Here is a 15,410-nt window from a genome sequence, read left to right as displayed (position 1 = left end):
TTGAATTTTTAACTCTATTTTTTACATATGAATACACATGTCGCATGCCTCTTGAAAGAGAAAATCAGAACTCCTACTTGGACAATCACAATAATTGAAAGAGGAACAAAAATTGTCTATTAAAAGAGTAACATTGGAGTAAAAAAAAAAATTATGGAAAAATTTTTAGGAATGAAATTGGTGGTAAAAAATTGCGGGAATATTAATTTGGTAGAACGAAATTTGTTGGATTAGAAAAAATTTGAGAACTTATCAATAATGAAAGAATAGTGGGATAATGTTTAATAAAGGGTGTATATCAATTTTCATTCATGAAAAAATATTATTGTCCCATGGGAATAATTTTTTCCTATCTTCTCTGTTGGGACTATGTCTTTCCCAGGAATAAAATATATTCGGTACTAATGGGGTGGTTGCAATGGTGATGTTTGGTGGGGTTGGTTTCGGTGGTCATGGAGGTTTGGGACAGAGGTGGCTAGGGTTTTTTTTTGGAGGAGAAAGGATAGAAATGGGATATTAGGAGTTCTGGGCGTGCACCAAGCAAACAATTGGATGCGCTAAGTAATTTCCTTCCGTCTCCCAAGTAGTAAGAAACAGATATATAATGAAGCCTAATAAGGCCCAACCCCATATTACGGGCTGTAGCAATAGTTGGGCTGGTTTTAATAAGAGATCCAACTTGCAAAACCCTTCTTCAACCTCCCTCCCTCCCACACTACTCACGTTCTAAACACAAGGCAGCATCGTTCCGTCTCCGCCGCAGTTGCCTCCGTTGACGGTGTTCGTAGCGAAGAGCCATGGCGGACGTGGTGCAGTACCGGTTGGAGCGCATGGTGGATGAGCTCGACGACCTCGAGCAGCGTGGTCTCTTCAGCCGGCGCGAGATTGCGGAGATCGTAAAGCAGCGCCGAAAGTTCGAGTACCGGCTGAAGCGTCCGAGTCCTCTGAAGCAAGACTTCTTGGCCTACGTGGAGTACGAGACTCAGCTCGACGCCCTCCGCAGGCTTCGCAAGAAGTCCGTGGCGCGCGAATTGATGAAGCAAGGCAACAAGAAGCTCAAGAAGTCCAAGTCCGATTTCGCTGGATTGCTCAGGATTATGGACATTTACGAGCTAGCTTTGAAGCGCTACAAAGGCGATATCGATCTCTGGTTTTGCTACCTCGAGTTTTGCAGGCTCAGAAAGAATGGCAGGATGAAGAAGGTGTGCTACTCCATTCTCCATTTATTTTGGTTGCTTTTTCTGTCATGTATGACTGTTCGTATGTAAGTGTGTTGTGTGTATGTATATATTTACGTGTATGTTTGAATAATTTTTTTTTGAATATTTTGCAGGCCTTGGCGAATGTTATTAGGTTTCATCCAAAGGTTCCGGGAGTTTGGATTTATGCTGCGGCTTGGGAATTTGATCATAACTTGAATGTTGCGGCTGCTCGTGCTTTGATGCAGGAAGGTCTCAGAGTTTGTCCAACTTCCGAAGACCTTTGGGTCGAGTATCTTCGGATGGAACTTACTTACCTTAATAAGTTGAAGGCACGCAAGGTTGCTTTAGGTGAGGATCAAGGAACTCTCACCCGTGATCCTAGGAGTTCTGATGAAAAACATTGGAGGGATGAAAACAGTGAGTTGTTTATGCCTCTTGGCAAAAGAGGGGATGATGATGGTGGAGCAAATGTTGGAAGTGATGAATCAGAAAAGAAGCAGGAACTGTTTGAAGAACATGGTATGAATATTTTTCAAACTGTCTATAGTGGAGCAGTTGAAGCTGTCCCCTCAAGTCTCAGTCTTAGGAAGCGGTTATTTGAAATATTGGAGGGTACAAACTTGTCACATTATGAAGATATGTGCAAGGAGATATTGAATGACATGAAGAGGGATTTTTCTACACAACCGGAATTTTGGGACTGGCTCGCAAGGCATGAATGTGATCTGGAGATAAGTGAGGAGGGCATAATTCCTCAGGTGGAAAAGGCAGTTCAGGTATGAATCTATGAGAACTACTGAAACCATAGGGTGTATGGTATTTGAGTAATGTTTTTCTAGCGACTGAGATTTATGATTGCTTTAACCTGAAACTAGGAAAAATAGGCATATGTTGATGATGAAGGTTACTATGGTAATCCTATTTTAATTTTAATTGTATCCCTGCTCTAGGAATAGTAATTGTTAGATAGTGATAATGCCTATGATTCTTTGTTTCTTGTGTGCCTGTTGGTGTAGTGAACCTTGGGCCTTTTTCTGTTTTGTAGGTTTATGAGGAGGCTTTGAAAAATGTGCCATCAGGAACTATGTTTAGTTTGTATGCAAATTTTCTAACAGATATTATAGCTCCTAAGGAAGGAGAAACTGATATAAATGGGTCATCAGGTTGTGCTGTAAACTATATATCACATCTCCTGTCAATATACGAAAGGGCTGAAAGCATGGGGTGCATTACTGAAGATCTTGCATGCAAGCATGTGTCCTTACATTTGCAATTGAGACAGCTGGATGAGGCCCAAAAACTGGCAGCAAAGCTTTGCAGTGGAAAGCTTGCAGAATCGGTAGAGTTATGGGGATTAAGGATTACCATAGAAATTAGATGCATCACAGGAAGTTCTTCTTCACCAAGTGATGCTGATTTGCAATCCCTTTTTGAGCTCCTTCAACAAATTTTGATGAAAGTGTCTGTTTCAAGATCAGAGAACTTGTGGCTAAAGGTACATTGTCACCACCTATGTCTTTCTTTCTTGTGCTCTCGGTGAGCTGTCGTTTTTTTTTTTGCTCTCAGTGGGATATGTATGCCCTTGTACAAAATCTGCTTGAATCAAATAATTTTTTACACAAATATCCATTGCCTCAATGGTTTAATTTATACAATATTTCTTTCTTCCTTGATCATTGGATTTTTGAATAGTGTCTTGATTAGAATTATCTGGCTTTCTTTTTCCAATATCATATCCATATGCTTTTTCCTAGAGAAGATTCAAATATTCAATGTTTACTGCTTATTGTTAAAGACCTAAAGTAGTGATTCATGGTACTGAAAAAATAGTTGTTGGCCATTGATTTATTTCTCTTGTTGCTGAAAAGTTTTCTATTTAGCTCCTACATTCTCGGTTATTAACTGTTCATGCATTTTTATCATTATTCAGTTCAGCTTGAATTGTTTTTTCCTTCACTTGAACTATTTGCATTATATTGAAACCACAAAGTTCTTAAATCAGTTTATTTTTCTAACCTTCACTCAATACAGGCTCTTAAATTCTATGCAAATCAAAGACGATATTTTGATAAATTGGTGGAGATTTCTGTTGTTACCTTGGTCAGAGATGGTGGTAGTGAAAATGGATTTTCCCTTTCTTCTGCTATTGTAAGTTTTATACTTCAAAAGGATGGAATTCAGAAGACCAGAGATATCTATAAACGGTATGTGCAGTGGAAATAGCTCAGGTTGCTTACCAAAATATGCTTCCGCAGGGGATTTTCCTTCTTGTATCTAAAATTCCTCAATTGGCTATCATTGCAGATTTCTAGCTTTACCGCTTCCTGGTCTTGCTTTATATAGACGTTGCATTGACCTGGAAACAAACCTTGCATCAATAGGAGATAAAGATGGTCTTATAAATGCCAGGAAATTATATGAATCTTCACTTGCAACATATGACCAAAATGTCAGCTTGTGGCAAGATTACTATCGCCTAGAGATCAAGGTAGGCCTTCTTTTCCTTTTTCCCCCTTGTGGTATTGGTGAAATTGACAAAACATGTTTGGTCTCCTATTCCTTTTTAAATTCTTTGCTGGATTTGGTTTGTGTACCTTTGTGTAGCATATAGTTTATCATTCAATTTCAATGATGCATCCATGACTTTATTTTTTTGGAGTTGTCAATGCAGATGGGAACATCAGAAAAGGCTACTGCTATCTATTGGCGTGCAAGGAAAGTACTCAAAGATGCTAGTGAATTTGTCACTGCCCCAGATATGTGATAATATTTTCAAGTTACGACCATGGCTATTGGAGTTCAATTTTGACCACTTTATTTATTTGAGTTTTCTTCTGAAATTTCTTTTCGACAAGTCTAATCTAGACTCAAATTTGTTTTTCCTCCCAAGAGGTGAGGAATAGAGCTTCCTCCTTTTCTCCAAAAAGCTAATTAACTGTATTGCACCCTTGTTTGCGTATGTTGGGTCACGTTAATGAGAATGTTAAATGCATCGTATGTATATATTCGTATTCAATTGGAGCCCGTGATTTTAAAAACTGTCAAATATATGATTGTGTCAAGGTACCGTGTGTAGGCATAAAAAATGGCGGGTGGAATGGTTGCGAAGTTGATCATATAAGACGAATGGAAAGTATTATGAAAAAAATAAACGTGTGAAGAGAAAATGAAATGAATGAAACAATACTGTTTTTTTTTGGACCAATTGATAATTAGCCTTCCTCTAACTTAGTATAGCACTAAAATTGCAATATATAATGTCTCACTTTGATAACATACAAAATAGAAATCCAGTTTTTTCTTTTCTTTCCTTTTTAATATCCTCTCTGGCATGATATTGCTACATTTGTTAGCAAATATGGAATACAACTCAACGTGAAATGATTGAGAGCCAGTTTTAACATGATCCCATGGTCTATGCTCTTGGCCACTGTGGACTCACTACCTGCAACAGTCAAATAACAGCATGAAATTCTTTTTTTATTTTGATAACAGTGTATCATGATGAGCATGAGACTCGCAGGACATTAAATTAAAGAATAATCATCTAAAAAAAGGCATGTGATCCTCTGTCGTTTTCTAAAACAAGTTAAAAATCCAGTAAACGAATCAATAGTTTCCATACATTGATCGTAAAATATAAATTGCTAACCTCAAGTGTGCTAAAGACTAAACGCATTCGGCTAGCAACAACTGACGGTTTCTCAGCCTGACCCATCACAGCCGTCTGTTCTAATTGAAGAGTCTTTACAGGAAGCCTTCCATAAACACATAGTAAGCAATACAGTGAAGTTCTTTTGGGGGAAAAACAATACTAGAAGCATATAAAGAAAAGAAAAGAAAAAATGCTAGGATGGCATCTCACCAAGCCATTCCCTTCATAAAATATGCATTTGCTATAAGAGCACAAAAGCCTTTCCACTGAAGTCTAACTTCATCTGAGACTGGAGTTGTAGATGACCATCTAACAATAGTTGGTTGGGGTGTACACAAGATGGTGATGAATATAATGCTTAGCCAGAGAATGCATTCATCAACCTGCATGACAGCATAGAACAAAGCAACTGAGATCTAGCAGAGTTGACCAACAAAATAAAGTAAATGCTATTGGTGATGATGCAGGTGATACTAACTTGGCGTAATCACACATCATACAGCTCGTAGAGGAGAGAGGTTGTTCCATAGAAGTGGGAAATCATTGTTATTGATTGATTAATATGATCGAATAAAAGGGGAACGTGTATTATAGGAAGCATGGGAGCATCTAATTAACAGGACAGCTAGGAATTAGGATGGTACCATTCAGTGTGAGTAAACAAACTAACAAGCTTAACGAACAACTATCAGTTGTATAACTACTGTTACTGTTTGCTTCTATAATACTCAGGATTGAAACGTTCCTTGAGACACGCACTAGCCTCTTTATATAGAGGCAAGCCTGTCTTTATGAATCTGGTGGACAGAAGGGAGAAAATCAGCTCCCTCCTTTACAAAAACAAGCTCTAACAATTTACAATCTTCTTAAGGCTGATCCTTTAAAGAAGTTATCGGGATAATCATGATTCGTGCATTAGAAATAGCTGGTTAAAAACAAACTAGAACTTACCTCCTCTGAGATGATCTTAGATTTTAAGCTTGTGCTTCCACCATAACTTTGCATTACATCAATTTCGATCCCAGAATTCTTCATATCCACAAGTTCTTTCCTTAATCCTTCATCAGTGCATCCTAGCGCATATGCATTTACCCCGGCAGTGATGAACTCCTGAGAGTGAAAACACACAACAAAAATTGATAATTGGAATATAAAGAATTGAAAGAACCAATAAAGGGTGCAAAGGAAGCATGTCAATGGAAATACTTTTAGATTGTCCCCTCCACCACGATCAATGAAGTTCCTGTATCGCCTGAACAAGCTGATGGCTATGTTGCGTGAAGAACGATACTCATCATCAGATGAAATGGAATCCTGTAATCCACACTGTAGTAAGGGAGAAAAAAATGAATCAGCGAGAGCAATGATAATTGATAAATAAACTAAACAACACAAGTAAATGATCCAGCAAGCATAGTTACCAGCCATTTATGTGTGGCAACATGATGGAATAGATGAAGGCTCTTTTGTAGCTTATCACATTTCCCAGAGAAGGAGGAACTATGAAACGATATATTAGTACAAGGAGTGCCAAAAGGTTTAGGATTACAATTCACCAAATGAACATTATTATTGATCTTGCATGGATATGAATATGGTTGTTGAGAAGAAGCTGAATCCTGGTGTAAATGGCACTTTAGAACTGCTCTGGGAGCATACACCGTTAGCATGTTTGAACCATTATATTGTATTGATCCCTTGAAAATAAGTAGTAATCAATAGAAGAGGAAAGGGGGTTGGGGAGCAGAGTGAAATCTCCTGAAGGTATATAGGCTTAGCAGATACACCAAATGAGAAAAGTATCTATGAAACGGGGCTTCAGCGGAACCACGAATTATATGAATGGTTTTCGGCTACCAACCATCGCTTTCGACTTTCGACTCTTAATATCATAAATCCCTTGCTGCGCAACACTTACGTTTCGTGTACTGTATCCAAACTATCATTCTTGCGTTTTTCTTTTCTGCTCCCGCCATCCATATGCTTTATTTACATATTTATTATCGATTCCAAATATGTTATTGTTATCTCATACATGATTGATGCTCAAATAGTTTATCAAATTAATATGTGACAATCTAAAGATTTTCTTAATCCAATCGCACATCTATTGATCTTTTAGATAAGTTTCTTAGCACAAAAAATTTAGGCCCATTGGGCTTGATAGTCAATTACCAATTTGGGCCACTCAATTAGGATAATTGATCAGGCTAGCTTGCTGATGTTTGCTGCACTCTCACCATTGCATTCCAAAGTGCAGGAAGCAAGCAAAAATTACAATGGCTTTCTGCACTCCTTGTATTGCTTCATGCCCTTTTCATATTATTTCCGGAATCACCATTCGAGAAGTGCGGGAAACAATTCTGAAATTGTAGAACGAAACACTCCAGGAAGCATTAGTAGAAATACATACAGTCCGTCCCTTACATCAATTGATAACTGACCCCAAAATTAGTGGGATCTGTTAAGATCCACTCTGTTTAGGTCCAAATTGTGTGAACACTTTCTAAAATATAAAAGAAGTGGTTAGTGAAAGATAACAACCATTTTTTTAAGGTTTTTGAATTTAAAAGTTGTTGTACAAAAAAAATAGGCAACACAACTCGGAAGCAACTCCAACATTCCTACAATTTAGGAATTATGACCACTTAAAGCAATTGATCAATCCTCAACTGGATTGCTACTGAGCCGATTAGACAACTTTGACCTAGTGAATGTGGGAAAACACTGAAAATTAAGAAACATGTCGAGAAGTTAAATTGTATTGCTATAAGTCTAGTTATACTTTATAGTATTGAATATTAGACTTTAAAGAGACAAGAAAAATATGAGAGATAAAAATGAAAATATTAAAAAAATGTGTAATTATATAAGAAAAGACAATATACAAAATGTGTAATTTATTTTGATAAACTATATTTTTAAATTCTTATTTGTTTAAAAAATATTGATGAGATCAGATTAACTAATGCTATTATTTAATAATGGAGACTAGAATAAAAAAATCTTAAAGTAAAATAAAAAAATCCTATTTTATAAGGAGCTACAGATTATTTAAACCTTTTTTTTTTTACTTTTTTATACCAAGTTTAAAGCTACCAACCACCGAACTGCTTCCTTCAAACTTTTGTCATAAAAAACCTTTTCAAGTCAGTTCCCACAGTTTTTGCTTTCCTTCTCTTTCATGACCAGACCATCTCACCAACTTCATTGCTTTCCTTTCGACTGTGAAATTGCTACTACATCAGAAGAATTATTACCTTAATTATCCAAAGTTTGTGATTATTAATAACAGTCATTTTATTTTTAAAATTATAAAAATATTATGCCTAGAAATATTATTTTCATGAGTATGCTTAATTAACAATTAATAATTTATTCACAAAAAAATTAATAATTCTAGAAAAAAATCAATTTAATTAAAATAGATGAAAGAGAAATAAATAGTGATTATATAAAATAACTTGCAATGAAATAATAAAAAATACAAGATAGTGGTATTTTAAGTTCCATTCCCAAGTAATTGAATGTATTAGTGAAAAGAGATTGGGAAGTAGTGAATTTCGTCTGGTAGTGCTTCTACCACTCACTAACGATGTGGTATTATCGATTTGGGAAGAGGATCCCCTCACCTCACAGCCACCAACTCCCGCTTTTTATTTTATTTAGATATATCTCTTCTCTTTATGTTTATGTCCAAGTCCAATAGATAAGCCTTCCTCTCTGCAGAGTGCAGAGCTTTCTCTCCCCGTTGCTTCATTCATTCTCAACAACAAACCAATCTTTGTCAGTGCTCTACCCTTCTTTTTCTCACTTGCATTTTACCATCTCAATTACTAGCTTATTAATATATACATATATATGTATCATTTTCATCCCTTTATTTAGCTAATGACTTTGTGATGATCTGCAAATTGATAATTAGATCTAGAAAAATTACAGAGATATGGTTTTTCTGTCGTTCTGGGTACGTGGATGCTCTTGATCAACCTCATTTTATCATTAGATGTATGATTGATTCTTGTTTATCATCTGCCATGTTACACAGATATGTTGATTTAATTTCTGAGTTCTGCAAAATGTAACGGGTAGAATGTACTGTCTTGTGCCATAATATCCATATTTCCCATAATAGGGATGACATGAAATCTTGTGACTCCAATAACTTGTTATTTTAACCTTATAATTCATTCGTCTGATATTTAGCTTAGAAAATGAGGGGGGGCTTGTGGCAACTTGGGCAATCGATCACTCGCCGTCTTGCCCATGGAGATAAGAAGGCTGTTGCTCGTCGATGTTTTGCCTCAGAAGCTGAGCTGAAAAAGACAGTGTTTCATGACTTCCATGTTGCTCATGGTGGGAAGATGGTTCCATTTGCTGGGTGGAGCATGCCAATCCAATACAAGGACTCAATCATGGACTCTACCATCAACTGTAGGGAGAATGGTAGCCTCTTTGATGTTTCCCATATGTGTGGGCTGAGCCTCAAAGGGAAGGACGCTGCCCCATTCCTTGAAAAGCTGGTCATTGCCGATGTTGCTGGGCTTGCCCCTGGAACTGGGACGTTGACTGTTTTCACAAATGAAAAGGGAGGTGCAATTGATGATTCAGTAATTACTAAGGTGACGGATGACCACATATATTTGGTTGTGAATGCTGGCTGCAGGGATAAAGATCTGGCTCATATTGAGGAACACATGAAAGCATTCAAGGCCAAAGGTGGTGATGTGTCTTGGCACATCCACGATGAGAGATCCCTACTTGCTCTGCAGGTCATTTAGAACGCTCTTCTACATTGACATCATGCATGCTAAATACACACCTTCAACTTGTTTTGTTTGTTATGTATTACCGATTTCCTGCTGTTTCTGAGGTTTTCTCTTGATATCTCTATTTTAGTTGAGAAACATAAACCAAATATTGAAGTATTCATTCACTTGTTATGTGTTTAATTTTTTACTTCAATCTTTTTTTTTCTTTCTTGTAAACGTTCCTCAATCCTTTTTACTTTGCGATGCCTGTAATGTGCTCTAGAGTCTAGAGGCATTAAATATTAAATGAATGATTTAGGAAACTATTCAGTATACTTTCATATCACCTGCTTTTTCTATCTTTTGTTGTAGTGTCTCATACTTTTGGCCATGTTGCTTGTTATCTTTTCCCCACAGTAAAAATATTAGAACTTTGTTAGCGTGGTCATTAAGCGATCATAGTTCACTTGTTAAGGTGATTTGTACTCATGTTAAATATACAAATCATTGAGGGGATTTTAAATTAATGAATTGTTTCCTTACTGTAACATCAATAAAGGATTCTTATTGTCACCGGTGCAGGGTCCTCTTGCTGCCCCCGTTCTTCAACACCTGACAAAAGAGGATTTGAGCAAGCTCTACTTTGGGGAGTTCCGTGTGTTGGACATCAATGGCTCAGAGTGTTTTCTTACCAGGACAGGGTATGCTTTTCTTGTCATTTTCTTCCACCAACATCACCAATTTATTCATCCGAGTTATGAAACTCCATCTTGTATTACTTTGGCTATCATGCCTTTCCTTTCCAAGATACACTAGCTTTTTTAATTTCATTTTTGCATGTTTGTGTTATTAGCTCAGAGTTTCTCAGGGACACCATGCCTAATCTCATTGATTGTACCAAGCATAATAACCTTTTCTTGATTGGGACTTTCAGGTATACTGGGGAAGATGGATTTGAGATCTCAGTTCCTTCAGAGCATGGAGTAGATCTTGCCAAAGCAATACTGGAAAAATCTGAAGGGAAGGTAAGATTGACAGGATTGGGAGCTAGAGATAGTCTGCGACTTGAAGCTGGATTGTGCTTATATGGAAATGACATGGAACAGCACATTACACCTATTGAGGCAGGACTAACATGGGCTATAGGGAAGAGGAGGAGAGCAGAAGGTGGTTTTCTAGGAGCTGATGTTATCCTGAAACAGCTTGAAGAAGGTCCTAAAATCAGGCGTGTTGGTTTCTTTTCTTCTGGTCCACCTCCCAGAAGCCACAGTGAGATTCAAGATGAAGGAGGCAACAACATTGGGGAAATCACCAGTGGTGGATTCAGTCCTTGCCTCCAGAAGAACATAGCCATGGGATATGTGAAATCTGGATTGCACAAGGCAGCCACCAAAGTAAAGATTATTATTCGGGGAAAACCCAATGAAGGAGTCGTTACAAAAATGCCATTTGTACCAACAAAATACTATAAGCCTTCCTGATTTACTTCTGTATTTATATCTTAAACATTTCCTAATTGCTCTCTCCCTTGTTGACAAATTTTCCCATAATCGAGTGTTACAGTCACTGTTAATGACTTAATGTCATTGTCTTAAATACAAGGCTTTCAATTGCATTCATAACTCTATATCAATTTTCTGACATGCATGAGTTTAATTTGGCATGTTATCTTGAAATTTCCCGATATTTTTCTCCCGCCGAGTATTAAGTTAGAACAGCACACTATACACCCGTGAAACTCAACAAGTCGTGTGCAATGCGTCGCTTATGGTACTTTCAATTTTATTTTTTTCACTTTTAGTTGATTATGTTTTAATATTTTGTTATTTTGGCATATTAAGTTTTGAAAATTTCCTTTTGATATATTATGTTTTAGAAAAATTCATTTTAGTACATATTGTTTTAAGAATTTTATTTTTATTAAAAAAACATTAGTTTTTTTGTTGTTGTTTTAAATTTTAATGGAATACCAAAAAAATTAAATATAAGTAAAATAATTAATTTAAAATAATAACGGTTAAAATAATTAACTATTTAAAAACTTAATTAATTTTTTAAATTATATATTGCTAAATTATAATGGTACATCATTATAATTGTATAACTCTCTTTTGAAAATGTAGCAATTAGTGGTACATGAAACAAAGTCAAAAACACAAGTGGATAAACACTTTTGGACATTCCAAACTCCAAAGGCTACCCGTGTGAGAAAAAAAAAAAACAGCTTGAATCAAACTGAATAGGTTTGGAAAAAATGAACTGAACTATTTTTTAAAATAATTTTGATTTGAGTTGAACTATTTTTTGTAAACCAATTTGGTTTACTTATAGCTGTTTTTTTTTTTTTACTCACAAGTTTCTAGAACTCTTGATTTTTATTTTTTTACCAATCAATCTAAGCACGCACACTACTAAATCTCAAACCACTGATTCACAAAGCATGTACATTTAATTTAAAATTTTTATGATCTTCAATTGAATTCACATTTTCACTAGTTTCAGCATTACTAGAAAATTCACCAAGAATACTTTAAATGAGAATATGAGATTGTGGTTATCACAACAAGGACAAAAGAATGAGTTAGTCATTAATAAAAAAATATGATGAGTTAGTGTTGTAGAAACGTGAAAATTCAATTTTTGTTTTAAGAAAATTGATCGAACCAAAACAAACTAAATTGTTTTAGACTTTTAGTGGTACAAAGGTGTATCATCTTTAGTTAGGGCAAAAGGTGTGCCTTTCTTTGAAGGAGTCTACATGAAGTACCTATCTAGTTGATATTTATTAACCGTTAGATATATTAATAAAAATGTGGTTGAGATTACTGACTTGGTATCCGCTAATAACATGGAATATTTTTTGCATATTAGTCTTCGTATAAAAACATGAATGGGATGATTCATTAGTCAGATTTGAGAGAGGACAAAAATCCTCGGAGAGCCGCAACCACAACGATGCTTCTTTCACCCTAATCGATTGTTCTTCATGGAGAAATAACATAATCAAACACTACTCGCGATTGTTCTTCATTGACACCTCTCTCACCTCTTCATGCGAGATATTTAACCATGAAGTTGTGCCTTTCTCCCTCGCAGAGACTTCATCCATTCCTTTTTCGGGTTCGTAAGTTATTCAAAAAACTGACTCATTTTTTAACGCAAAAATGAATATTGGGTTAAAAGGGATTTTTTATCATTGTTTTTCGGTTCCTTCATTTAAATGAAAAAAATGTGGGTTTTGTTGGTCCTAATTTTCTAGGAAATCATCAAGGTTCATGATTTTTTATTGATGCATTGGTGGAAATTTGGAACTCAATCTCCAATGTTCATGTAGATTTAATGATTTATAGGTTCTAGGTATTTATTTCTTATTTTTAATTTTAAATAATAGTGATCAAATGAAAATAAATATTGCTATTTCTTTTTGTCTTAGTTGAGATTGACATAAATTACAGACATGATATGATGTATGCGTTGTTATGGGCTTAGAATTGAATATCGTTCTTGTTGTAATCCTAGAGGTATCTGGATGTTGGTGTCTAAGCACTTGCAATTGTAATTTATGTGTTTGACAGATAAATCTTCATCAGCAAATTTGGGTTCCATATTTCCCTTCCATTTTTCTTGGCATTACAATTCAGTGAATATGAAAAAAAAAATAGTTGCTCCCCTGTTTTGGCACAAAAACTCAACTTGTTCTTATTTAAATTTGTGAATTAGTACATCAATTACCCACAATTTGTTATGTTATTTTGGTAAATCACTTTTCTTTTCTTATTTTGGAATCCTTTGATTTATCAATATATTACTTAATAGGTTTAATTCTCATGATCAATCTATCAATTTATAATATATTTAACTTAAAAAGCTTATTGTTCTTTACAATATCATATTATTAACATGTTAAGCTTGTATTAAGGTTTTTGTGTTTCTAATTTTCAGGTACAACAACTAATAATGGTGAACAATCTTTCACAGTTGTTCTAAAGTCAAATTATTTGGCAGTGGAAGGAGGAATATATATTTGGTGTTAGTTTTGGGAGCTACTAGGTGCTGATGACAACTACTACAATGTTCAAAGATGGATGAGTGTTTGGTGTGAGGCAATGGCAAAGCTTTTGGTAGGGATGTGCAAAATTTAGTTGTTTTATTTATTTAAAAATTAAACTGAACAGAACTGAATTGTTTAAAATAGTTGGTTTCTTAATTCAAATAAGCAAATTGGTTTAGAGAATAAGTCCCAAATTGATTTTGAAGAACCAATTCTAAATTGATTTTGTATTAAACTAGTTTCGAATTGATTTTAAAAATTTAATTGGTTTTGAACTAATTCTAAAATCTAAACTTGTTAAAACTAGTTTTTTAAAACTTTTTTAAAAAAAAAATTGGCATTCAGTTATTTTCACAGTTGACAACAAATATATGATATTATATATATAAAAAACTATAGGAAGAGGAGGCAATTACAAATTTTTATTTGAATACATATGAAGTGGATGACATAATGAAGAGCGTAATTACACAATAAATGGATGGATCAATTATTTGCAAAAATAAGAAAACAATATTGATTTTTTAACATATCCTTAAATCAGCTCCCTAGTTCAAAACAATCCTTAACAACTAATACTCATCTTTTTTTTTCTTTTATTATTATTATTATTATTATTATTAATAATAATGACTAACTCATCCTTTTGTCATTGCTTTCAAAATCACAATCTCATGTTCTCTTTTTAAGTACTCTTGGTGGATTTTCTAGTGTTATTGAAAGTAGTGATAATGGAAATTCAATTAAAAATCATAATTTTTTTAGATTAAATGGTTCTTAACAACTAAGATAATAATTAATAATAAAAAAGAAATGACATTCCACATATCATATGTCAATTAATGTACTATTTATGCATATATAATATGTCCAGTATCATATCTTTACATTACTAATTGTTATCTTAGTTGTTAAGAGTCTTTTAATCTAAAGCTTTTATGATTTTCAATTGAATTGTCATTGCTACTACTTTGAACACCATCGGAAAATCCACCAAGAGCACTTGAAATAAGAATATGAAATTATGGTTTTGGCAGCAATGACAAAATAATGAGTTAGTCATTAATTAAAAAATGATGAGTTGGTTAATTGTTAAGGATTGTATTGGATTAGCGAGTTATTTTGAGGATATACTACAATTTCATTATTGTTTCCTTCTTTTGATCAACAAAATAATTGATTCACCCATTGCTTGTGCAGCTATAGTCTTCATGATGTCATCCACTTTATAGGTATTCAAATGGAAGTTTGTAATTGCATCCTCTCCCTTCAGTTTTTTTATTTATTTATATATATTATGTATATTTGTTGTCAAAGGTGAAAAATAACTAAATGCCAAATTTATATAAAAAAGGCTTAAAGCATGCTTGGGAAGCAACTATAATGAATAGGGCTTCAACATAATCCATATAATGAGGGTTATTCTTCTTACACTATTCAAATTTATTCTACACACAATATATTTTAAAAAAATTTAACTTTATCCTTTTTTACTTTTTCTTTGTTCCTTCCTTTTTTCTTTTCTTCATATAGTCTATACGAATTAACAATAAAAATACATTATTAGATCAAAATTAATTGTTATAAAATATATTATGTAAACTTATATGTGTGTTAAATATACATTAGAAATTTTAGTGTGATATATAATGTTATTAATTATTTTTTAATATAATTGACTTATTAGTTCAGTTGATTAGAGTGTTGTGTTAATTACGTAAAAATCATTCATATGGATTGGTATGAGGCTT

At 34.3% G+C, this 15,410-nt stretch overlaps 3 protein-coding genes and 1 long non-coding RNA gene across 5 annotated transcripts; 3 read left to right on the top strand and 1 right to left on the bottom strand.

Moving 5' to 3' along the window:
• The first annotated feature begins 450 nt into the window (after positions 1-450).
• LOC100817094 (U3 small nucleolar RNA-associated protein 6 homolog) lies at positions 451-4,128 on the top strand. The gene is made up of 6 exons (XM_003549719.5): positions 451-1,202; positions 1,334-1,978; positions 2,248-2,697; positions 3,234-3,406; positions 3,507-3,690; positions 3,874-4,128. Exons 1-6 carry the CDS (start codon positions 798-800, stop codon positions 3,964-3,966), a joined length of 1,950 nt encoding a protein of 649 aa, XP_003549767.1. The 5' UTR covers positions 451-797; the 3' UTR covers positions 3,967-4,128.
• A 292-nt stretch (positions 4,129-4,420) lies between these two features.
• On the bottom strand, positions 4,421-6,595 carry LOC100813904 (uncharacterized). Its single transcript, NM_001255278.2, is given in 6 exon segments — positions 4,421-4,647; positions 4,855-4,960; positions 5,068-5,240; positions 5,809-5,967; positions 6,064-6,183; positions 6,279-6,595. Coding segments are annotated over 6 exon segments (837 nt in total). The 5' UTR covers positions 6,528-6,595; the 3' UTR covers positions 4,421-4,617.
• Positions 6,596-8,350: 1,755 nt separating this feature from the next.
• LOC100809241 (aminomethyltransferase, mitochondrial) lies at positions 8,351-11,204 on the top strand. 2 transcript variants are annotated; one of them, XM_006600239.3, is made up of 4 exons: positions 8,351-8,643; positions 9,064-9,629; positions 10,191-10,309; positions 10,543-11,204. In XM_006600239.3, exons 2-4 carry the CDS (start codon positions 9,072-9,074, stop codon positions 11,087-11,089), a joined length of 1,224 nt encoding a protein of 407 aa, XP_006600302.1. In that variant the 5' UTR covers positions 8,351-8,643; positions 9,064-9,071; the 3' UTR covers positions 11,090-11,204. The 2 variants fall into 2 exon arrangements, with proteins under 2 accessions (XP_006600302.1, XP_040867203.1); XM_041011269.1 differs by having other exon boundaries at positions 8,374-8,824.
• Positions 11,205-12,532: 1,328 nt separating this feature from the next.
• On the top strand, positions 12,533-13,837 carry LOC106796750 (uncharacterized). The gene is made up of 2 exons (XR_001385733.2): positions 12,533-12,728; positions 13,551-13,837. It is a non-coding gene; the product is annotated as an uncharacterized lncRNA (long non-coding RNA).
• Positions 13,838-15,410: the final 1,573 nt, after the last annotated feature.

Source organism: Glycine max, chromosome 17, assembly GCF_000004515.6.
Source record: "Glycine max cultivar Williams 82 chromosome 17, Glycine_max_v4.0, whole genome shotgun sequence".
Taxonomy (NCBI): domain Eukaryota; kingdom Viridiplantae; phylum Streptophyta; class Magnoliopsida; order Fabales; family Fabaceae; genus Glycine; species Glycine max.
This window is presented reverse-complemented; position numbering and strand designations above follow the sequence as displayed.